We start from the raw sequence: 24,685 nt of genomic DNA on the forward strand, positions 1-24,685 counted from the left end.
AGAAAGTGAAATAAAATGGAGAGCATTAACAAAATGTGAGATAAGAGAGAGAGAGCGAGATTATTTTTTCTACATATCGTCATGCAATTTTGCAGCACTTTTGCTGACTCATGCTACTTTAAGTGTATCCTCCCTGCTGGGAGTGTGGGATCAGTCAACCTATTCTATCCAATACAATGTAGTTTATCATTACCCTGATATGGCACTGAAAACTTGCTTATAATAAACATAGTATCATTTTTTATTTTCTGTATTTTATTAACTTAGTATTCCTTTATAAATGACATGACATATTTATGGTTGCTACAATTTAGTTTTTATAGCTGCCAGAAATACTGATCTGATAAAAGGTAAACATTTAGAGGGACAACCCTACTGTGAACACTACCAAGCATGAACTAAATCTAACTCGTTATATGATACTTTCCTTTGCAGGGGCAGTGAACACAATATGTTAATCAATAACCAGAATCACAATACTCATACTTTTCCTTCAAACCTTTTTTTTAATTCATTCGTGGGAATGGGCGTTGCTGGCTGGCCAGCATTTATTGTCCATCCCTACTTGCCCTTGGAGGGCAGTTGAAAGTCAACCAGATTGCTGTGGCTGTGGAGTCATATGTAGGCCAGACCAGGTAAGGATGGCAGATCTCCTTCCCTAAAGGACATTAGTGAATCTGATGGATTTTTGTGACAATTGACAATGGTTTCATGGTCATCAATAGATTCTTAATTCCAGATGATCCTTCAAACTCACCCAATAATTGAACATAACAGGAACAGTTGAAAGAGCTTGTACAGTTACGCCTGTAAAATAAAATGTTTTTCATTTATAAACATGTTTGATTATTTCTATTTCAATGCAATTTTGTGATTCCACAGGTCGCACATTTTTGATTGTGAAGTCAGCCCATGTGGCAACTACTTGTACTGACTGTAGCATCCAATTGTTTGGTGTTTGATCATGCATGTCTATTGATTCTTATATGTGCTGTGTGTTGTCAGCTAAGCCTGGTTGTGGTTACTGACTAGGAGAAACTAAACTCAAGCAAGAAGCTGTAAGTATGAGGGTCAGATATAGAAGGGATTGTCCCTTATTTTGACTGTTTGTCTCACATTCCTTCAGGGGCCTCTTTTGTCCCTTATTTCTAGGACAGCTCATGGGGGACTGAGGCTGGGAGTCCCCTGCCTTTGTCACTGTTTTTTGTGTGAGTGTGTGCACTGTGGCCCACCAGGGGGGAGTTCAGATCATTAGCACCCTCCTCTACTCTTATGATCATGAGGAACTGTCTTCTCCCTGCACTCATGGTCACTCGCATTCCCCTCCTCACCCCCATTCTAATGGTCATCAGCACCACTGTATCACCACAAACAACCACATTGACTCTAGACCCCACAAAGTCTCATGGCATTAAGTCAAAGATGGGCAAGGAAACATCCTGCTGATTACCATCCACCAACCCACCCAGCTGAAGTGGGTACGCCTCCCTGTTGAACACCATGTTGGAGGAAGCACTGAGAGTGGCAAGGGTACAGAATGTACTCTTGAGGTGGGGACTTAAATGTCCCTCACCAGTAGCACCAATACTGACCATGCTGGCCAAGTCCTCAAGGACATAACTGCCAAAATGGGTCTGTGGCAGGTGGTGAAGGAAGCAACAAGATGGAAAAACTTCATCCTCAGCAATTTACCTGTCGCAGATGCATCTGTCCATGACTGTATTGGTAGGAGTGGCCACCCCACAATCCTTGTGGAAACAGAGTCTTGTCATTACATTGAGGACTCTCTCCATTGTGTTGTGTGGCACTACCACTGTACTAAGTGTGACAGATTTCAAACAGATGTAGCAACTCAAAACTGAACATCGATGAAGTGATGTGAGCCATCAGCAGTAGCAAAATGGTAGTCAACCAGAAACTGTAATATCATGACCCGGTATATCCCCCATTCTACAATTACCATCAAGCCAGTTCAATGAAGAGAGAAGGAGGGTATGCCAGAAGTAGCACTTGGCATACCTAGAAATGAGGTGTTAACCCAGTGAAATAACACAGGACTGCATGTGTGCCAAAATAGTGGGAGTAGCGTGCAACAGACCTAAGCAATCACACAATGAAGTTCTGCAGTCAAAACACATCCAGTCATGAATGGTGTTGAACAATAAAACAACTCACAGGAGGAGGATGCTCCACAAGTATCCCCTTTCTCAGTGATGGGGGACTCAGCATATCAGTGCAAAAGTTAAGGCTGAGTGGATGATTCATCTTGACCTCCTCCGGAGATCCTTAGTATCACAAATGCTTCGATTCATTCCATGTGATATCAAAGCAGTCGAATGCATGGAAACACGATCATGTGCAAATCCCCGTCCAAGCCCACACCATCCTGACTTGGAAATATATCACTGTTCCTGAATTGTCACTGGGCCAAAATCCTGGAACTCCCTTCCTAACAGAACTGTGGATGTACCTACGTCACATGGCCTGACGCCGCTCACCACTGCCTTCTCCAGGGCAATTAATGCTCGGCAATAAGTTCTGGCTTGGCCAGTGAAAGCCACAACCTGTGAAAGGATTTTAAAAATTCCCGGGCGTGGAGCTGATCACGCCGGCAATTCAGTGCCGGTAAGGTTGCGAGAGGTGAGACATCATTTTTTGCCTCTCTCACGGTCTTACAGGCTCGCATGCCCATCGACCGGCATGGCGGTCTATCTCGCTCTATCTCTCTCCTTCTCTCATTTTTCATTTTCTAACTTCCCTCTTCAATTCAAATTTTCTCATCTCCATTTCTCTTTGAAAAGTTCTGTCCTTCCCCTCCCTTACCCTTTCGCTTCCTTTTGCTTTTCCCTCTCCTTCCCTTTCTTTCTCTTTCATTTCAAGTTTCTTCATTTCTATTTCTTTTTGTAATTGAATTTTTCCCAAATTTTTGCCTCACATTTCAAAGAAATTGGTCTCTCAGGCATCCTTTCCAAGTTTAAATGCTTAACTATGCTTGAAATTATATCAACTTTCCTTACCCCTGCAGGTAATCGCAACTCCAATGTACCTGCCTGATGCGCTATCAATTAGGCAAAAGACTACTTGTGTGCCAATACAACTGTAGGCTTTTATTCATTACAGAATCAGGAGCACATCCCAACAGGTAACCGACCCGAACTGAACAAGGGGGAGGAGACAGCCACCTTTATACTAGGTGACAAGGGGAGGAGCCGAGCTGGCAGGGGATGTGTCCAGGCATAACAAACACACAACGGTGGTCTAGGCAGGACAAAGGCACAACTGAAGTCCACCACATTCACCCCTCCTTTAAAAAAAACAACACGGGGTGAAGCGGAAACAATATCACAAGTCCAGATGATCTGGTGGCTTGATCCGCCGGCGCGATCGTCGTAGGGCAGGTTGCAGAGTCGTCCGAGCAGGGAGCAGTGTCAGCCCAAGCTCCAGGCACTGAGCGTCGAGAGGAGGCGCCAGGTGGTGTGAGGCGGACCCATCCGTCGTCCCGTCCAATAGTCGGGTACTGCGTGGCGACGGCACCGGCGACTCAAGCAAGCTGTGCATAGAGGTGAGAGGAGTGAGCTGTGGCCCTGGTGGTGTATGGAGAACAGGGGGAACTGGGGCTGGGGGGGTGGAGGGCTGTAGTGGGCTCTGGGTGCACAATATGGGAGACTGGGACTGAAGGGGGGAGGGGCGTAGCGGTCTCTGGGCGCACAACACAAGGGACAGTGGGGCGGAGGGACGTGGTGGCCTCAGGGGCACCTGCGGGTGCCAAGTCGCGAATAGAGACCGTGTCTTCCCGCCCGTCAGGGTATGCTACATAAGCGTATTGAGGATTAGTGTGGAGCAATTGGACCTCCTCGACCAATGGGTCTGCCTTATGGGTCCGGACATGCTTCCGAAGCAGAACGGGCCCCGGGGACATCAGCCAAGCTGGGAGCGAAGTACCCGAGGAGGACTTTCTGGGAAAAGTGAGCATCCACTCGTGAGGGGTCCTATTGGTCGCTGTACACAAGAGTGACCTAATTGAATGGAATGCGTCCGGGAGGACATCTTGCCAACGGCTGACCGGAAGGCCCCTAGACTGTAGCGCTAATAGAACAGCCTTCCAGACTGTTGCGTTCTCCCGCTCTACTTGACCATTACCCCTGGGGTTATAGCTAGTGGTGCGGCTGGAGGCAATGCCTTTGGCGAGCAGGTACTGCTGCAGCCCGTCACTCATGAATGAGGACCAACGGTAGCTATGAATATAGGATGGAAAGCCGAACAGGGTGAAGAGCGTGTTCAGGGTCCGAATCACCGTAGCCGTGGTCATGTCCGGGCAGGGGAAGGCAAAAGGGAAACGCGAGTTTTCATCGATGACATTCAAAAAATAAACATTGCGGTTAGAGGAAGGGAGGGGGCCTTTAAAATCAATGCTGAGGCGCTCAAACGCGCGAGTGGCCTTTATAAGGTGCATCCCACCTGACCGGTAGAACTGCGGTTTGCACTCTGCACAGACCCTGCATTGCCTGGTAATCGACCGGACTTCCTCGAGGGAGTAGGGCAGGTTACGGGCTTTGACGAAGTGGAAAAATCTGGTGACACCCGGGTGACAGAGATCGTTATAGAGGGACTTTAGCTGGTCCAGTTGGGCGCTGGCACATGTAAACAAGGGACAGGGTGTCTGGGGGCTTATTGAGCTTACCAGGCCGGTACATGATGTCATATCGGTAGGTGGAGAGCTCAATCCTCCACCACAAGATCTTGTCATTCTTAATCTTGCCCCTGCCTGGTGTTAAACAGAAAGGCAACGGACCGCTGGTCCGTAATTAAAGTGAACCGTTGGCCCGCAAGATAATGGTGATTCGCGCGCAGCCGCTGACTGCATTAAAGATGGCTGCGCCCGCGGAACACACGTGACGCCACGAGGCTTCGCGATCGGCTTCGCGATCAGCTTCGCCCGGCAGACTTTGACGAAGTGGGCTAGCTTACCGCATCCGGAGCAGATCGCATCCTTCGCCGGGCAGCGACGCCGAGGATGCTTGGATAGGCCGCAAAAGTAGCATTTGGGCCCCGCTGGAAGAGCCGTCGCGGTGGAACCATCGCTGGAACGGGATGCGGGGTAGGCCCCGAGATTGCGGGAGGCCACTTCTAGCGATTCAGCCATCGTGGCCGTTTTCTGGAGATCCAGGCCACCCTGTTCAAGCAGGCGCTGCCGAATGTAAGTAGACTCAACACCCGCGACGTAGGCGTCCCAGATCAGGTCCTCCGTGTTCTGAGCTGCTGAAGCAGCCTTACCGTTGCAAGCTCGAGCTAGATCCCGCAGGGCGCACAGAAATTGGGCGCACGATTCTCCTGGCTGCTGCTTGCGAGTAGCCAGGAGATGTCTGGCGTAGACCACGTTAGGGCTCTTTCGAAACTGCCCTTTTAAGAGTTCTATAGCGTCCACGTATGTAGTAGTGTCCCGGAAGATACCGTAGACTGCATCGCTTACCCGGGTGCGGAGCACGTGGAGCTTATCGCTGTCGGAGTCAACGACCGCAGCGGCATCGATGAATGCTTCAAAGCAGTCCAGCCAATGGTCAAATTTATCAGAGACTCCGACCTCTTGAGGGTCTAATGTTAACTTGTCGTGTTTTAAAAGCTGCTCCATGTCGGTCAAATGTTATGAATAAAATTGATGCGCTATCAATTAGGCAAAAGACTACTTGTGTGCCAATACAACTGTAGGCTTTTATTCATAACAGAATCAGGAGCACATCCCAACAGGTAACCGACCCGACTGAACAAGTGGGAGGAGACAGCCACCTTTATACTAGGTGACAAGGGGAGCCGAGCCGGCAGGGGATGTGTCCAGGCATGACAAACACAACAACAGTGGTCCAGGCAGGACAAAGGCACAACTGAAGTCCACCACACTGCCAATTCAGCTATATTATTTATTTATTAGTGTCACAAGTAGGCTTACATTAACACTGCAATGAAGTTACTGTGAAAATTCCCTAATCGCCACAATCCGGCGCCTGTTTGGGTACACTGAGGGGTAATTGTTTTTAGCATTGCCAGTGCACCAAACCAGCAAGTCTTTTGGACTGTGGGAGGAAACTGGAGCATCCGGAGAAACTCACGCAGACATGGGGAGAACATGCAGACCCTGCACGGACAGTGACCCAAGTCGGGAATCAAACCCGGTCCCTGGTGCTGTGAGGCAGCAGTGTGTCACCGTGTCGCCCTATACTGACTCTTGGTTACTTTCTGTAAACCAGTCAGAGTTACATCTTCCATCTTTAGAAAAGTCTTACCAATTTCCAGCACCATTTTGGATTCTAACCCATACAATATACTTCACAGTAACTCCAATTCCTATGTCCAGTACCTCAGTACCTCCACTTGCTCTTTTTTTTAAGGATTCATGATAACAATAAATCCAAGACCAAGTTTTACTATTCGACACCTGGTAATTGGCTTTCCACGTTTCAAGATATTCCAGTGAATTATTACTAATTAACATCCAACAACCCTTTCTCCATGTTTTAAATCCTGCAAGAGCCCTCACTTTTGTTATGATCCCAGTTGGACAGGAAATTCCTGCAATAGATCCCTAGCTCAAAAGATCTTAAAACCATGGGTGAACAGAGCCACAGGACTGACAGTTAGCTTTTAACAAAAAACATGAAAGGTTTGATGAAAATACAATACTGCTTCACCCCCATCTATCTTCACAAATGTACACAAATTTTAAGGATAACCCGGGTTACAAGATATATCTTATGCTATAAAGTTCTCAGTAAACACACAATCCCTGTAACCCAATAGGCTAACTATGGGCAGATATAGAAACATAGAAAATAGAAGCAGGAGTAGGCCATTCAGCCCTTCAAGCCTGCTGTGCAATTCATCAAATTCAATAACCTGATCCTGCCCTCCCCCCATATCCCTTGATCTCTTTATCCCCAAGAGCTATATCTAATTTCTTCTTGAAATCGCACAATGTTTTGGCCTCAACTACTTTCTGTGGTAGTGAATTCACCTGTCCCTGGGTGAAGAAATTTCTCCTCACCTCAGTTGTAAAAGATTTACCCCTTATCCTCAAACTATGATGCCCTGTTCTGGGCTCCCCACCATTGGCAACATTCTGAATCCACCCTGTCTATTGCTATTAGAATTTTATAAGCTTCTATTTGATCCCCTCTCACTCTTTTAAACTCCAATATATATAATGCTAACCGACTTAGTCTCTCCTTCTATGACCGACTTGTCACCCGAGGAATCAGCCTGGTAAATCTTCACTGCACTCCCGCTATAGCAAGGACTTCCTTCCTCAGATAAGGACACCAAAACTGCACACAATACTCCAGGTGTGGCCTCGCCAACACCCTGTACAATTGCAGTAAAACATTCCTATTCACGTACTCAAATTCTCTTGCTATGAAGGCCAACATATCATTTGCCTTCTTTATTGCCTGCTGTACCTGCACACTTACTTTCAACAACTGTTGCACAATGGCACTAAGGTCTCACTGAGTATTCACCTCTCTCAATTTGCACCCATTCAAATAATAATATGACTTCCTATTATTGCCACCAAAGTGGATAACTTCACATTTATCCATATTATGTTGCATCTACCATGCATATGCTCATTCACTCAGCATATCCAAATCACGCTGAAGCATCTCTACATCCTCCTCACAACTCACTCTCCCACCAACTTTGTATCATCTGCAAACTTGGAGATAAAAAATTCAGTTCCCTCTTTCAAATCATTCATATATATATAATGTGAACAGTTGGGGTCCTAGCACCGATCTCTGCAGTACCCCACTAGTTACTACCTATTGCCAATCGGAAAAAGATCCATTCATGCCAACTCTTTGCTTCCTGTCTGCCAGCCAGCTTTCTATCCATCTCAAGACAACACCCATTCTGAAACAAGTGGCAGATGCCACCCAATTGATCTTCTGTGGATTTCACCTTAAATTCCCCCAGATGATTGTCACACCAATGTTTCCAAACTCCACTTCCAAAAAGACAAGCTTTAGAATCTTCTTACAAATGATGTTTTTCTTCAGCTGGTTTCAGCAAGGATCTGTCTCTAAGGACTCCCAACTCTACTTTCAGCATTCCTTCGTCTTGAATACCAGGAACTTTCAAGCTTTCACACGATTTCTCAGGCACTCACTCCCAAACAGAATACTACAGTTACAAAGGACACCAAACCTTATGATTTCTTCAGATACCTGGCTTTTCTCTAGCCAACCTCATCAGCTTTGCACTTTCCAGTTCTGTCTTCAACTTCAATGAACATTACCCTGCTCAAATTCCAGTGTTTTTCTCTTCACTTCAATCTTTATGGAAACCTCTTTTCATTATCCAGTTTCTGGAACTAGTTTCCTTGCTCATTACTTTTTTGTATGGCTATCCTATCTCTGGTAGTCATGATGTGGTTTTTGCTACCAAATAAACCTGTTGGACTTTAACCTGGTGTTAGAACATAGAACAGTACAGCACAGAATAGGCCCTTCGGCCCACGGTGTTGTGCCGAGCTTTATCTGAAACCAAGATCAAGCTATCCCACTCCCTATCATCCTGGTGTGCTCCATGTGCCTATCCAATAACCGCTTAAATGTTCCTAAAGTGTCTGACTCCACTATCACTGCAGGCAGTCCATTCCACACCCCAACCACTCTCTGCGTAAAGAACCTACCTCTGATATCCTTCCTGTATCTCCCACCACGAACCCTATAGTTATGCCCCCTTGTAATAGCTCCATCCACCCGAGGAAATAGTCTTTGAACGTTCACTCTATCTATCCCCTTCATCATTTTATAAACCTCTATTAAGTCTCCCCTCAGCCTCCTCCGCTCCAGAGAGAACAGCCCTAGCTCCCTCAACCTTTCCTCATAAGACCTACCCTCCAAACCAGGCAGCATCCTGGTAAATCTCCTCTGCACTCTTTCCAGCGCTTCCACATCCTTCCTATTAGTGAGGTGACCAGAACTGCACACAATATTCCAAATGTGGTCTCACCAAGGTCCTGTACAGTTGCAGCATAACCCCACGGCTCTTAAACTCCAACCCCCTGTTAATAAAAGCTAACACACTATAGGCCTTCTTCACAGCTCTATCCACTTGAGTGGCAACCTTTAGAGATCTGTGGATATGAACCCCAAGATCTCTCTGTTCCTCCACAGTCTTCAGAACCCTACCTTTGACCCTGTAATCCACATTTAAATTAGTCCTACCAAAATGAGTTGGTGTTGTGAGACTTCTTATTATCCTATCTCTAGCAGGGCTGTGAGAGTTAGCTTCTGTCTCACTGCTAAGCTCCAACTGCGATGAATTCAGTTAAAAGTAAACTCAAAAATTCTTCCTACCCTGAAAGTGCCTCTGGTTGCTAAGCAACAGCTCATTTCTTTCTCCAAACTCGTGTTTACTTTTCACTTTATAAACTCACAATGCGGACACAGTTTGAACTGAAACCAAAAACTCCCATACGTGCAAACACCTTTACTTAACATGAATCTAACTAGAGTTTTACCCTTTCTTACACAAAAACACTAAAGTAAACTCACTTAAATATATACCTTAATTCTATTATCCAACAATATAACCATAGATCCCTTAAAACTACCTCTGGTCTCGGACTATGTGCTGCCTCCTATATTGCACCAGCATCACCCTCAGGTTTTAGTGCAGAGATTAAGTATGCTTCTCATTGGATGGCTGGGAGTGGCTGGTCTCGTCGCTATCACAGGACCGGTCATGGTCCTCCCCTGCCAGTTCAGCAACCCGCTCTTCATACTCAAAGAGGGGTCAGAGAACGGGCATGTCCTCTCTCATCCTCATTCTTGTACTTGTTCTGCGCTAATTTGTTCTGCGTAAAGAAGAAAGATGGTTTGTGAGCACTTATGTTGTAGGTGATGTTCATATGATGCCAATCTTCACCACCAACCCGTTGACAAATGTGTGCCATACGATAGGTGCACTGCTGCTGGTCTCCACAGGTACCTTTTTTAAAATTAATTTATGGGACATGGGCATCATTGGCTGGCCAGCATTTATTGCCCATCCCTACTTGCCCTTGGAGAGCAGTTGAGAGTCAACTACATTGCTGTGGCTCTGGAGTCACATGTAGGTCAGACCAGGTAAGGACAGCTGATTTCCTTCCCTAAAGGATATTAGTGAACCAGGTGGTTTTTTACGACAATCGACAATTGTTTCATGGTCATCAGTAGATTCTTAATTCCAGATATTCCAGTCTCACCAACTTTTACAGATGCACCATAGAAAGCATTCTTTCTGGTTGTATCACAGCTTGGTATGGCTCCTGCTCTGCCCAAGACCGCAAGGAACTACAAAAGATCCTGAATGTAGCCCAATCCATCATGCAAACCAACCTCCCATCCATTGACTCTGTCTACACTTCCCGCTGCCTCGGCAAAGCAGCCAGCATAATTAAGGACCCCACGCACCCCGGACATTCTCTCTTCCACCTTCTTCCATTGGGAAAAAGATACAAAAGTCTGAGGTCACACACCAACCGACTCAAGAACAGCTTCTTCCCTGCTGCCATCAGACTTTTGAATGGACTTACCTTGCATTAAGTTGATCTTTCTCTACACCCTAGCTGTAACTGTAACACTACATTCTGCACTCTCTTGTTTCCTTCTTTATGAACGGTATGCTTTGTCTGTATAGCGCACAAGAAACAATACTTCTCCCTGTATACCAATACATGTGACGATAATAAATCAAATCAAATAAAATCAAATTTTTTTTATTGAATTCAAATTCCACCATTTGTCAGGGCAGGAACCCAGGTCCCAGAACATTAGCTGAGTTTCTGGATTAATAGTCTAGTGATAATACTACTAGGCCATCGCCTCCCTTTCAGCAACGCCTCCCAGAGCCACGGGCTCCAGCTGCTAGATGGACAAGGACAACAGAGGCATGGCAGCAGCAGTGTCTGCGGTTGCCCTCTATGCCAACTTTCTCTCACTAAAGAATTTGCTCTCTTGGTGTAGCTGGGTCAGTGCCCCACAGTTTTCTCACCCTGCTCTTTTTCAGCATCTTTCCATGTCGATTTGCCAACAGGATCACCAGGCTGAAATTAGAGCTAAAAACCCTGGCTAATTTTGTTCCTTACATATCATAGCCTAAGATGAGTTCAGCTAGTCAACAAGCCATTTCAAGCAACAATCCTGGGTGCATCTTGGGCTGTACTAACCTCGTAGTAGCAAAATATTCAGTGGAATGTGAACATACAGACTTGCGGAAATGCCAAATAGAAAAGGACCAGCTGATCCATCATAACTGGATCCATCAAGTCTCTTATCTTCATAGTAGCAGACAGGTAAGACAATAAGTTTGCAATGGCTATTGAGCGGAGACCTGTCTTTAGAGTGTGTTGTAGCCTCCAGTCCTAATGTAACATCCTTTAACGGATATCAGAAGGACGTATTTTACACAGAGGGTGGTGGGGGCCTGGAATGCGCTGCCGGGCAAGGTGGTGGAGGCGGACACACTGGGAACGTTTAAGACTTATCTAGGTAGCCACATGAATGGAGTGGGAATGGAGGGATACAAAAGAATGGTCTAGTTTGGACCAGGGAGTGGCGCGGACTTGGAGGGCCGAAGGGCCTGTTCCTGTGCGGTATTGTTCTTTGTTCTTTATATGATTCATTGTAAACTCCAAAAATACAGTCTGATGAACAAACCACTGTTTAATTCTAGATGGATGGATTTGGAGAAATTATCAGCATAATATAATGGATCTTAATTTACCTGATTGATCCATTTCTCGAATTCGAACTTGTGGATCCCAGCAGTTTTCCTGTACCACTCTGAACACGTTGCTGTCTTTCATCATTTTTGCTTCCCCCTTTTTGAAAACAGCAGATTTTAATTGGCCATATAAGCCCGTAGTTTACTATCACTACTGCATGTAGGAATTGGGTAATCAGGAATGGATAAATTGTGAGGCTGGCTGTCGTGTGCTGACCTGGAATGAATTTGGTGCAAATTTCATTGCAGCTTTACCTCCAGCTGAATTGTACTAATAGCAGGTTGGTCACTCAGCAACCTTAGTGATATTATGGAGAAATCTGATGAGCAGACAGTTAAACGCATTCTTGTTAGAGCCAGAGAAACAGCAGGAGTCAGCAGTGTCACGCAGAATTATAAGACAATTGAGAAATATAAATAAAATATTATAAGACTCATTATAGCAATTAAATGGAGACAAAATGGAAAATATATATTCACACAATTATGGATATTACCGAATGAACCAAAGTCAAGCTACATTTAATTTTCCCTGCCTCAAACCTTTAATTAACTCAATAGCAGTTATTCACTGCACTTTAGAGTTTGTATAATCTCACCTGAGAGTGATGGTGAAGTTGGACCCAACCTTCATATCCATATCTCTGGCAAAATAAAAAAAAACTGTTGTAAATTATATAGGTAGACATAACTTAAGTTTAAGTTTATTTATTAATCACAAGTAGGCTTACATTAACACTGCAATGACGTCACTGTAAAAATCCCCTAGTCGCCACACTCCGGCGCCTCTTCGGGTACACTGAGGGAGAATTTAACACGGCCAATACACCTAACCAGCATGTCTTTTGGACTGTGGGAGGAAACCGGAGGACCCGGAGGAAACCCACGCAGGACATGGGGAGAATGTGCAGACTCCGCACAAACTGTGACCCAAGCCGGGAATCTAAACGAAGTCCCTGGCGCTGTGAGACAGCAGTGCTAACCACTGTGCCACCGCCCCTCCAAATACTGTAGCAAATACAACATTTTTCATGAATCCCAAAGTGCATTGCAACCAATCAATTACTCTTGAAGTGTAGCTACTGTTGTTAACTGCTGCTATAGGCAAACATGGCAATTAAAGCCACTTTACAACCTTCCTGCCTCAATATTCAATTTAGCATCTTTAGATCCTCATGCCCCATTTTCTGGAGGACTGCTGCACTACAGCCAGTGGGAGTGGAGGAGGTCTCGGCTGGTGCTTGGGGTCAGGATGCCCCAAGGAACATATGGCTGACAAAGTGTTCATCACCCCTGGGGTTTACCTATCATTCTCTACCACTTTGTGGCCTTGGGAGCCTTTTCCTCTATTGTCAGATTTTCTCTGCTTCCCTTGCACTCTGCTATTCTATAACAAGCATTCATACCACCTTCAGACTTTTGTTACTTTTCTTATCCCAACACCACCCTCTACGATTTACACCATCAGCCCTTTGGTCATTTAATCACTCCCTCCTTTTTTTGGCTCTGTATTTCCTTAAAAGTTGTTGACATTCCGTTTCTGATGAAAGATCATTGACCAGAAACATTGGCTTTGATTTTAACTCCTCACAATCGGTGAAAGAGGGTCATTGTAGAGTTAAGGCTCAGTTGATCAGTCTATAATTTTTTGTCCTTCATTGCTAGAGGGATGGAGTTTAAAAACAGCGAGGTTCTGTTGCAGCTGTATAAGGTGCTGGTGAGGCCACACCTGGAGTACTGTGGACAGTTTTGGTCTCCTTACTTGAGAAAGGATATACTGGCACTGGAGGGGGTGCAGAGGAGATTCACTAGGTTGATTCTGGAGTTGAGAGGGTTGGCTTATGAGGAGAGACTGAGTAGACTGGGGCTATACTCATTGGAATTCAGAAGAATGAGGGGAGATCTTATAGAAACATATAAGATTATGAAGAGAATAGATAAGATAGAAGCAGGGAAGTTGTTTCCACTGGCGGGGGAAACTAGAACTAGGAGGCATAGCCTCAAAATAAGGGGGAGCAGATTTAGGACTGAGTTGAGGAGGAACTTCTTCACACAAGTGGTTGTGAATCTGTGGAATTCCCTGCCCAGTGAAGCAGTTGAGGCTACCTTATTGAATGTTTTTAAGGCAAGGATAGATAAATTTTTGAACAGTAAAGGAATTAAGGGTTATGGTGAGCGGGTGGGTAGGTGGAGCTGAGTCCACAGAAAGATCAACCATGATATTATTGAATGGCGGAGCAGGCTCGAGGGGCCAGATGGCCTACTCCTGCTCCTAGTTCTTATGTGCTTATAACACTACCTCATTCCTACACCTTTAAATTTTAAAGTGCAGAAAACAGGCCATGGACAGGGTAATCTAGTCATGGCCTGATCACACTGTTGCAATATAGTAATGCAGCCCTTCCTGTAAGGACTTAAAGCTTTCAAGTCCCCAGTCTTGAAGGGTTTTTCCTAACTCTATTGCTTTGCCTCACTTCTATCCTGTGAGCAATTGGACCCTTTACTATGTTTCTCTTGCCACCGATGCTGCCTCACCTGCTGAGTGTTTTCATCATCATTTATATTTAATTTTGAGTGCTCTCTTGTCCTCCCTTCATTAATAGCATGGGCTTTTATTTTACGTCCCTCCAACAGGAATTTTGGTTTAATGTTTCACTTAAAGCATGGTACCTCTTACAATGCAGGATTCGCTCACTACTGAAACCAAAAGAAAAAATGCTGGAAAATCTCAGCAGGTCTGGCAGCATCTGTAAGGAGAGAAAGGAGCTGGTGTTTTGTGTCTAGATGACCCTTTGTCAAAGCTAAAAGGCATAGAAAGGCATTTCTTTGCATATATCTATATATATCTTTCTCTCTCAATTTGGTAAGGCACCATATCCTATTTACTGGTTGGTTACATGTATAAGTTGGTCAATTTTCCACAGCACCAAGCCGGCAAGGTAAGGTGGAATGTCCTTTTGGTGCCCGCAGTAGGCTGGTAAAATTCAGGTGAAATTTGATGCCATGATAATTGCTCATTGGCTCCATAATACTATTTTTATTCTCACCCTCACGCAAAAATGCTAATATATCAAAACTGGTTAAGCCTCTGTGCAGACTGCCAATACATTGCCTCATTAACATCTGACTTGAACAAATTGTTACCAGATTGAAAATTTTATCCATCTGTTACCTATGTTTTGCCTCTACCAGTGACACCACCAATTAAATGCAGGTTCGTCCACGGACTATTCAATGTTTACCTTCACATTAGGCTTCTTATAGAGGCCCTTGATGGGGCTATTTTACCATTGCATTGCACTCGTTTTCAGGTGTGTCGCGGTCGTAAAGTGGGGCGTAAAAAAATTCGCGCAATTGGTTTTCGTGACTGCTGCCATTTTATGAGCGCCAGATTTCCAGCGCAGTCAGCCTCTGGCCGGAAATGGGCGAGAGGCAGGTTAATGTATTTAAATTTATTTAAATGCTGTTTAACATCTGCTTAGCGAGCCCGGCGCTCAATCGTCTGGATCACCCCCCTTTATGACCTCGCTGGGAGAGGTTTTCGCCGGCGAGGCATAGACATGCTCCCCATCAACTGGGAGCAGTCGACTTGGCCTCGCCGGTGGAACCGGAGACCATTGAGGCCCCATGGGGGGGCCAAGGGCAAAGGGGTGAGTGTCCCTTTGGGCAGTGCCGGACTGGCAGTGCCTCCCAGGCACCTGGGCAATGCCAGTCTGGCACCTGGGCAGTGCCCACTGGGCACTGCCAGGGGTGGGGCTAATGGGGGAGGAGCAAGTGGGACAGGGCCAGAAGGAGAGGGAGCAGTGGGGGCTTGACTAATGGGGAGGGGCCAGTGGGGGCAGGGCTAATGGAGGGAGGAGTCCGCTGCCGCTCTGCAGCGATCGGTGGGGGAAGAGATGGGGGCGAGGCCCGGTGACACTCTGCAGCAAGTGGTGGAGGGAGAGGGGGCCCGCTGCCACTCAGCAGTGATTGGTGGGAGGGAGGGAGAGGAGGCCTGCTGCCACTCTGCAGGGATCAATGGGGGGGGGGAGGAAGGGAGAGGGGGCCCATTGCCATTCTGCAGGGATCAATGGGAGTGAGGATGAGGGGGCCCGCTGCCACTCTGCAGCGATCAGTGGGGGGAGGGCAGCAGAGCCGCGATAGGTGGGGGAAGGGTGTCCGCAATCGGTCTGGCCGGTGGGGGGAGTCGGCGGGGGCTGTATCTCGGGCTGCGGGCTCCCGCGATTGCTGCCTGCACGAGCAGGGGCCTGACAGCTTTCGTTTCTGTCAGACCCCTGCTACTGCTATTCAGCATCAAAGGCCAGCACATGTGCACGACCTCCTTCTGCAGGCTTTCAGGCGCATTAAGCCCCACCCACAGGCTTCTGCAGCGAGCAACAGGCTCACTCAGAATTTTGCAAGCAGAGTGCGAATGGGGGGAACCTGAAAACAGACCCAAATGACGGATCTGAAACTCTCCCCGTTTCGAGTCCGCCAACACTCAGACAAATAATGGTAAAATTGCCCCCTTGGTGTTTTACATACATTTGTATTTATTTGATCTTTACTTTCGGGACGTTATTTCCTTTGTTGCTCAACATGAAACCCGCTGCCTCGGAAAAGCAGCTAGTACAATCAAGGACTCTGGACATTCTCTCTTCCACCTTCTTCTGTTGGGAAAAAGATACAAATTCTGAGGTCACGTACCAACCGACTCAAGAACAGTTTCTTCCCTGCTGCCATCAGACTTTTGAATGGATCTTCCTTATATTAAGTTCTCCGCACCCTAGCTATGACTGTAACAATACATTCTGCACCCTCTTCTTTCCTTCTCCCCTATATACTCTATGAACGGTATGCTTTTGTCTGTATAGCGCGCAAGAAACAATACTTTTCACTGTATACCAATACATGTGACAATAATAAACCAAATCAAATCAAAACCCTACCGTTCAATTATTTCTCAAAAGCAGTAAAGAGGTAACTGCACCTGTTTTAGATTGGGCCATTCCTTGGGCAGAATGTGGCAGTGTAAGTCTATCTTCATTCTTGTACAACGAGCAGAACAACTTTAAAATCGGACACTTTTCTCTGGATACAGACCAATGGCTTACTCAATTAACTCCCACCTTCCTTCGAGAGGTGTACTGGTACAGTCGCCAATCAGAGCTCACATAAACTTTCACTAACTACAAATCAATCATCAAAGGGCAAAGTACAGATAGAAGTGGAGGTAACATGTACATTTGTAACTGAAAGCACAAACAAGGAATGTGTTTTAATTATCATAAACCTATCGCTTGCATAACTAATTAATGTGGCATATTCAACTAATGTTCACACTTCAAAATTTAGGGTGATTGTAGGGATATTTAAATAAAATGAAGAGTGCAGACAGATATACAGATAGCTTTGGATTATTTCCAAAATTGTGGATTGCAATATAAGAAAATGCAAGAGAACAGAATGGCACAAGTCAATACATGGGTCAATGATATAGCAGTAATAACAGAGACCTGACTCAAAGAAGGGGAGGACTGGGAAATTCATGTTCCTGGCCACGAGATACTTATTTAGCTTTTTAAAAAAAGTTATTCTTTCATGGATGTGGGCATCACTGGCTAGGCCAGCATTTATTGCCCATCCCTAATTGCCTTTGAGAAGATGGTGTTGAGCCACCATCTTGAAGCACGGTAGTCCATGTGGTGCAGGTTCACCTACAGTGCTGGTTGCAAGGGAAGTCATGAAAGATAGAGATGGTGTGCATGTTTTAGAGTTGGTGGCACTGGATGAAAGGCACTGCATCAGAGTGCATGAAGAGGTGTCAGAGTGAGAGAAAAATGTGCACACCCTGCCTCAGACGAGGGAGGACAGTGAAAATGATGCCCCAGTTCGCATTGAGGTCTGCCTCAGGAGTTTGGGGCAGAGTAATTGGATCAACAGCAGCTGATGTGCCGGCATCTAGTGGAGTTCCCAGTGGAGTTCCCTGAGACAATGTGAGTGGAGGAGTCCAACATGGCGATGAGCACTATATGTCTCAGGGGATTGATGTTGTGAGCTCCAGCCATGACAGAAAGGTCCATCTCATGGACAGCCTCGTGCAGCATCACCTCCAGTACATGAAAAAGCAGAGAAATTCTCTGCAAAGCATTTATAGCTCATTCAAATAGCCTGGATCAGTCGTTCAGAGTATGAGCATTGATCTCCATGGAGTACACAAGGAGCTACATACAGACAAAAGGGCATTAACACTTGTGGCACAATGGCGGCTGGAAGGAACGCCTGCTATGCCCCAGCATCCTGTCCCATCATCATCATTAGCTGTTCCTCGATTTGAGGATGACACTTATTCAGGGTTACAAGTGTCTGCCATGGCTCTGCATGTGATTAAATGGAATGATTCTTCACTGGCAAACCTTTGGATGTGGAGATGCCGGCGTTGGACTGGGGTAAACACAGAAAGAAGTTTAACAACACCAGGTTAAAGTCCAACAGGTTTATTTGGTAGCAAAAGCCACACAAGCTTTCGGAGCTCTAAGCCCCTTCTTCAGGTGAGTGGGAATTCTGTTCACAAACAGAGCATATAAAGACACAGACTCAATTTACATGAATAATGGTTGGAATGCGAATACTTACAACTAATCAAGTCTTTAAGAAACAAAACAATGTGAGTGGAGAGAGCATCAAGACAGGCTAAAAAGATGTGTATTGTCTCCAGACAAGACAGCCAGTGAAACCTTTGGACACATCGGGCAGGATAAGGTGGGGGATTGTGGAGTGCAGGATACACTTCCATTTCTTTCCCACTCCATTGCTCAAGCTGTTGCTATTTTGAACGATTGGTAGCAATCTCCTCCCAGTCATTAATGTTAATGCTCTCAAATTTCAGGAAGAGCTTTCTAGTGCCTTTGAAGCATTTTCTGTGCCCTTCCCTGGAATATTGGTCATTTGGGAGTTGAAAAAACAAGATCTTCTGGGGGAGGCACGTTTCAGCCATCCGATCACAGGCCTGGGTTTTCACAATGATGGAGAGCCTCTCTGTTGTTGCAAAAATGGCACAACACCTATAATTTTTGGAGGGGTGGGAATGGACCCAGAACGGGATTTGCAAACATGTGTTTTTGCCTGTAAAAATCAGAAGCTGCCTGCACTTGTGACCTTTTGGAGAGCTGAATTATCACTCTGGATATGGTTCTGTGAGATCTTTGGTGGAGGTTAGGACCCTGTAGGGGAGGTGAGGTACCCTTTAGAGAGGTCATATGCCCTTTGGGATTTCTAAAAGTATGCATGAATCATAACAGGTATATAAACTAATTGGAACAATTGGAACTCATAAATAACTGTCAAAAATGTCAAGATTAATGATGAAAGGAAGCTGTCAAACTGCCAAAACATTTAAAACTCCTTCCCTGTGATTCTTTGCAAAGACTGGTGTGTTAAAACGATTGATTGCTATTTCGCTCTGTCTGTTGACATAAGGCTTAGGATTATCATTACTGGATTTGCGCTGCATGACTGATTTCACACCAGACTATGATCATAGTAGGGTGCCTGCTATTTCAGTTTGATTGACAGCTCCAAGAGTTTATGGACTCTGAAGTGGAACTAGGAATTGCAATAGTTGTTTTTAATAAGCGATTATGCAATTAGTTAAATGTTTCTTGTTGCAAAGGAGAATGCAGTTGAAGGAAGGTAGTAATTTTTTTAATGAATTATTTTTTTCTGATTAAAGTCCGCAGTAGACACTTGGAACTTTATTTTATTTAAACTCAGTATGGGACATGAAGTGTGCCTCTAATAGATACTGGGTGAGTTGGCATAGCAGGTGCAAAGGCAAAGGGTGAAGAGTTGAGGCATGGGTTGGCATGAGTTGGCAATAAATTTGCATCAGGCTTATAAAGTGCCATGGAGTTGAGTGGGGGGGGGGGGTATATGCTGGCATGAAAAGAATGAGGGTCCATATGGGTCAGTGGGGTGCATAAGGAGCATGGATTAGCACTGCCCTGCGATTTTTTCCTTCTCGGATAATGGTCCAATTCTACTTTGAAAACCTCAATTGACCTTGCCTCCGCCACATTCCCAGGCAGTGCTTTCCAGATCCTAACCACTCACTACACGAAAAAGTTTTATCTCGTGTTGCCATTGCTTCAAAAGTACTTAATTGGTTGTAGGGACATCCTTAGGTCATGAAGAGCACTATATTAATGCAAGACATTTTTAAAGTAACCTGTTGGCTACTAGATAATGCATTTAAAGGATTATTACTGTAGATGTGTCATGATTGGCTGCCGTGTTTTCTATGCTGCTAATGGAAATCTTAGTTTCACAATACACACATTCAAAAGCACAGTATTTCTATGACTTTTCCAGTGGTTCATCTTTTTAAAGAGAAATTTGCTTTTGTTCAATTTTAATAATTATTTTAATACAGCCCTTATGCAGTAGCCATGCATTTGATTAGTAGGAGGGTTTATTCTCATCTTTTTTTAACACAAATTCTCAACATGTTCTGAGACTAGGCCAAGGTATATAGGAAAGTTATTGCTCAACACAGAGAAATACTGAAAAACAGAAAGTGAGTCATTCTGCCTGCTCGTGTCTTAAGCAAACAGTGTTGCACTTTCAAAAGATAAGGGTATAGGCCAAGAAAGTGCATAGTGACTCATTCTGCCAACTCCTCGTTCTACTTACATATTGGTTTAACATTCAGTGTGCCACGATTGGGGAGATGTTTGAAGGCTGATGATAAACAAACTGATGCCAGGGAAGTCTACCTCCAGCAAAGCTTGTCTGCCCGCAGCCACACTTACCCACTGAGCTGTGTTTACAGATCCTGCTACAGCCATCTGGAACTGTTGAAGAGATCTGTCTTTTTAGACTCGGGAGCAGTAGGGAGGCTGTGATGAAGTTGTCATCTGAAGCAAGCTGCCTTGCAGACAACATCAACCACAGGGACTTTACTACCAGTGGCAGTCACTTCCCCCTCCATAGCTTTCACAGGAGTAACCATCTCAATGGTGAAAATTAGGGAGAAATAAATATAATGTTGGGCCTAATAATAATTAATGAAGTTATAGCTGGGGAAAGCATAGATTATGATCTTTTCCAGTGTTAAATGGGAGCAATACAGCACTACCATAGCAGTGCCTGGCTAGGAGCTTTAGTTAGAGGGATTGAACCATCAATGAGAGAACAATTGAAACATGACAGGAATAGCATTTGACAAAAGTTGTTACAGAGGGCTCAAGTATGAATGGTGCGGGGTTTGCACTAATATATTTTAATAGGCTGTCATTATAGAATCATAGAATGATACAACATCAAAGGCCATTTGGCCCATTGTGCTTATGTCAGCTGTTTGCTGGAGCTATCCAATTTGTCCCATTGCTCTGCCATTTCCTCAAAGATTTCAACATCTTTTACCTTCAAGTATTTAAGCAGTTCCTTAATTAAAGTTACTATTGAAATGGGTTCCACCACCTTTTCAAGTAGTGCATTTCCGATCACAATTCACCAGATAAAAAATGTTTCCTCCAGTTCTTTTGCCAAACACTTTAAATTTGTGTCCTCTAATAATTTCCCCTTCTTCCACTGGAACAGTTACTTCTTGGTTAAATGGTTCCACAGCAGTAAAAAGATATTCATGCCTTTTAGAATTCAATGGACATCCCTGGAGGGGTCTTTGTATTTTTTATGATTCTTCATAGCCACTCCTATAGAGACATGAGTCTGACGAGGTTTGATTAGACACCAGAAGATGATTAGTCAAATCTCGTCAGGCCCACCACCACCTTCTCAAGGGCAACTAGGGATGGGCAATAAATGCTGGCCAGCCAGTGACGTCCATGTCCCACGAACGATTAAAAGAAAGGTGACATGTTGTCCATCCACACTTCCATTTTGGAAAGGCTTCTAAACTCAACGTAAAGGTTTGAAAGTGGAGTCCGCCTTTAAAACAGTTGTCCTTAAGATCTGTAATATCGTAATTACACATTCATGACCATGATATTACCCAATTCTCCAGTAATACTGTGGTGTCTGGAATAATTTGAAATGGCAGCCCCAACAATGGCTAATTGTTAAAAAGAATATTGTAGCAGATAACTGTGCATTCTATTTATTCTTTCAATAATGAGAGGCGTCTTAAAAAAAAGAATGGTAACACTTCTTAATTATTGTGCTTAATGTTTTTTCTTCAAGGCATCACACTTAGCAACCAAACTGATTAATGAAATTCATGACAGCTGTGGATGACATATTCACACAACAGGTTCTGTGAAGGACAATGATAAGAAATTAGATTTTTCACTACTACACATTCATACAACATTAACCAAATGATTCCTTGATTTATTAAAGAAGAAAACTCCCTTAATTAATATTGCTGCTCATGTGATTCCATCACTAACAATCTACCAATTAAAATTCACTTATTAGCAGCCTTATACTGCTCTTTAATGGTATTGTATCCAAATATATATATATATACATGTTTTTAAATCCTGCAAATCTGCAGAGAAAAGTCAAAGCTTTAAAGCAGAGTACTTACTTAGGTGAAACAGATATTGTAAGAAAGGGCCAGAAAGTTTAATAATAGTAATTTAAAAAAAAATAATGTTAACGTTCTACATCTCAATGCATGAAACATCCATGAGATTGGAGAGGGTCGGGTTGTTTTTCTTGTAACAGAGAAGGCTGGGGGGTGACATGATTGAGGTATACAAATATACAAAATTGTGAGGGGTAGCGATAGAGTAGACAGGAGGAATCTGTTTCCCTTGGTAGAGAGTCCAAAAACCAGGGGTCATAGATTCAAGCTAAGTGGCAGATGGATTAGAGGGGATATGAGGGAGGTGGGTGACTTGAATTTGCTGCCTGTGTTGGTGGTGGAGGCAGTGACCTTACACCCATTTAAAAAGTACCTGGATCTGTACTTTAAGTGCTTTAAGTTGCAGGGTCATGTGCAGGAAAATGGGATTAGAAAGGGCTCCTGTAGGCCTTTGGGTTGGCATAGGCAAGATAGGCTGAATGGCCCCCTTCTACATTGTATAATTTCTATGGTTCTATGATAGGTGAATTGAAGGTACAAATAAAGAGAGATGTAACTGAGAAGTTGGTGCAGGCTGATCAAGGTTAGAAACTAAATATTCCCGGGTACTTGACTTTCAAAACGAATAGAGAAAATGGAAAGGTTGTAGGGTAATTGATAATAAAGGTTTTGAAAAATGCATTGGGGAGAGAGGATCTTAGCCCTGAAATTCAGAATATAAAATCAGAATGAAGAAATAACAAAGAGCAGTAAACATTGGTGGGAATAACTGAGAGGTCCACTAATAGTAATTGGAAGGTGCATAAATCAGGAAATTAGAGGAGCATTTAACAAATCATTGTGGGGACTTTAAGTTTCATTTAGACTGGACAAACCAAATTGGTAAAAGTAACTTGAAAGACGATTGTATTTGAAACAGTTTTCTTAAACAATATGTCGAGAAACCAACTAAGGAACAGAGTATTTAAAATCTTTTTTTATTCATTCATCAGGTATGGGCACTGCTGGCAAGGCCGGCATATGTTGTCCATCCTTCATTACCCTTGGGAAGGCTGCTCCCTTAAACTGCTGTTGCAGACGTGGTGTAGGTACTCCCACTGTACTGTTGGGCATGGAATTACTGAAGACTGACCCAGTGGCAATACAGGAATGGCAATATATTTCCAAGTCAGGATGGAGTATGAGTTGGAGGGGAACTTGGAGGTGGTGGTGTTCTTATGTGCCTGCTGCCTTATTCTTCTAGGCAGCCAAGATTGCAGTTTTGGAAGGTGCAGAAGCCTCAGCAAGTTGTTGCGGGTCAACTTGTAGATGGTTCACACAGCAGTCATGCTAGTGGTGGAGAGAGTGAAATGTTAAAGTGATGGATAAGATGCCAATCGAATGGTCTGCCTTTTCCCCGATGGTTCCATATTTTTTGTCCTCGGATTTGCATTCATCCAGATATGTGGAGGGTATTCCGTCACAATCTTGAAATGCGCCTTGTAGATAACGGTCAGGCTTTGGGGAGCCAGAAATTGAGTTGCTCACCACACAATGCCAAACATCTGAACTTGTTTTTTATTTGTACACGGGATGTGGGCGTTGCTGACTAGGCCAGCATTTATTTTTATTACCCACTCCTAATTTCCCTTGAGAAGATATTTGGGAGGGAGTGCCAGGATTTTGACTCAGCGATAGTGAAGGAACGGTGACATAGTTCCAAGTCGGGATTGTGTGTGACCTGGAGGGAACTTGCAGCTGGTGGTGTTCCTATGCATCTACTGCCCTGATCTCTCTACTGTTCTTCAAGTGACAGTATTTAGGTGGTGGGTCCAGTATAGTTCCTGGTCTTTGGTGTCATCCCAGGATGTTAGTGGTTGGGTACTCAGCAACAGTATTTCCGTTGAACGTCAAGGGAGGTGTTTAGATTCTTTCTTGTTGGAACTGGTCATTGCCTGACACATATGTGGCAGTAATGTTTCTTGCTACTTATCAGTACGAACCTGTATGTTAGCCTGCTGCATATCTGCATGAAGTGGTTCATTATCTGAGGATTTGTGAATGGAACGAAACACTGTGCAGTGATCAGCAGACATCCCCACTTTTGACCTCATGATGGAGGGATGCATTGGAGGTCATGTGACCCAATTGCCCAATGGTGAACGAATGCAGGGATCTTGGGGCAAAGCCCGGGCTTATGCTGTCAGATTGGATCCTAGAACTGGAAGTGAGAATATGGATAGTGAGAACAAGTGAGACCTAATACTAACAAAACCTTACAATTACTAAAATAATCGGAGTTTTGTATTGAGAAAAGAATATTCACTCACTCATCAACCACTTATTTTCCTGTGACATCAAGCTTTGATTTTTCTTAGAATGCAATTATTCTGATCAGGAACTACGGATTGGATA

General features: G+C 44.4%; 1 protein-coding gene across 2 annotated transcripts in view; it reads right to left on the reverse strand.

Annotated features, from left to right (window-relative positions):
• acmsd (aminocarboxymuconate semialdehyde decarboxylase) overlaps window positions 1-16,870 on the reverse strand; it is a 40,258-nt gene extending 23,388 nt beyond the window's left edge. The window contains exons 1-5 of one of the 2 annotated variants that reach the window (XM_078228129.1): window positions 16,733-16,842; window positions 16,288-16,412; window positions 12,363-12,407; window positions 11,764-11,860; window positions 758-807 (exon numbers count right to left, since the gene is read on the reverse strand). In XM_078228129.1, the coding sequence (XP_078084255.1) occupies window positions 758-807; window positions 11,764-11,848 (135 nt within the window). In that variant the 5' untranslated portion in view covers window positions 11,849-11,860; window positions 12,363-12,407; window positions 16,288-16,412; window positions 16,733-16,842. Of the gene's footprint in view, window positions 1-757; window positions 808-11,763; window positions 11,861-12,362; window positions 12,408-16,287; window positions 16,413-16,732 lie in introns of both variants that reach the window. The other variant, XM_078228128.1, reaches the window with a different exon arrangement.
• Between the last annotated feature and the right edge of the window lie 7,815 nt (window positions 16,871-24,685).

The sequence above is a fragment of the Mustelus asterias genome, chromosome 14 (assembly GCF_964213995.1).
Source record: "Mustelus asterias chromosome 14, sMusAst1.hap1.1, whole genome shotgun sequence".
In the NCBI taxonomy this organism is placed as follows: Eukaryota; Metazoa; Chordata; class Chondrichthyes; order Carcharhiniformes; family Triakidae; genus Mustelus; species Mustelus asterias.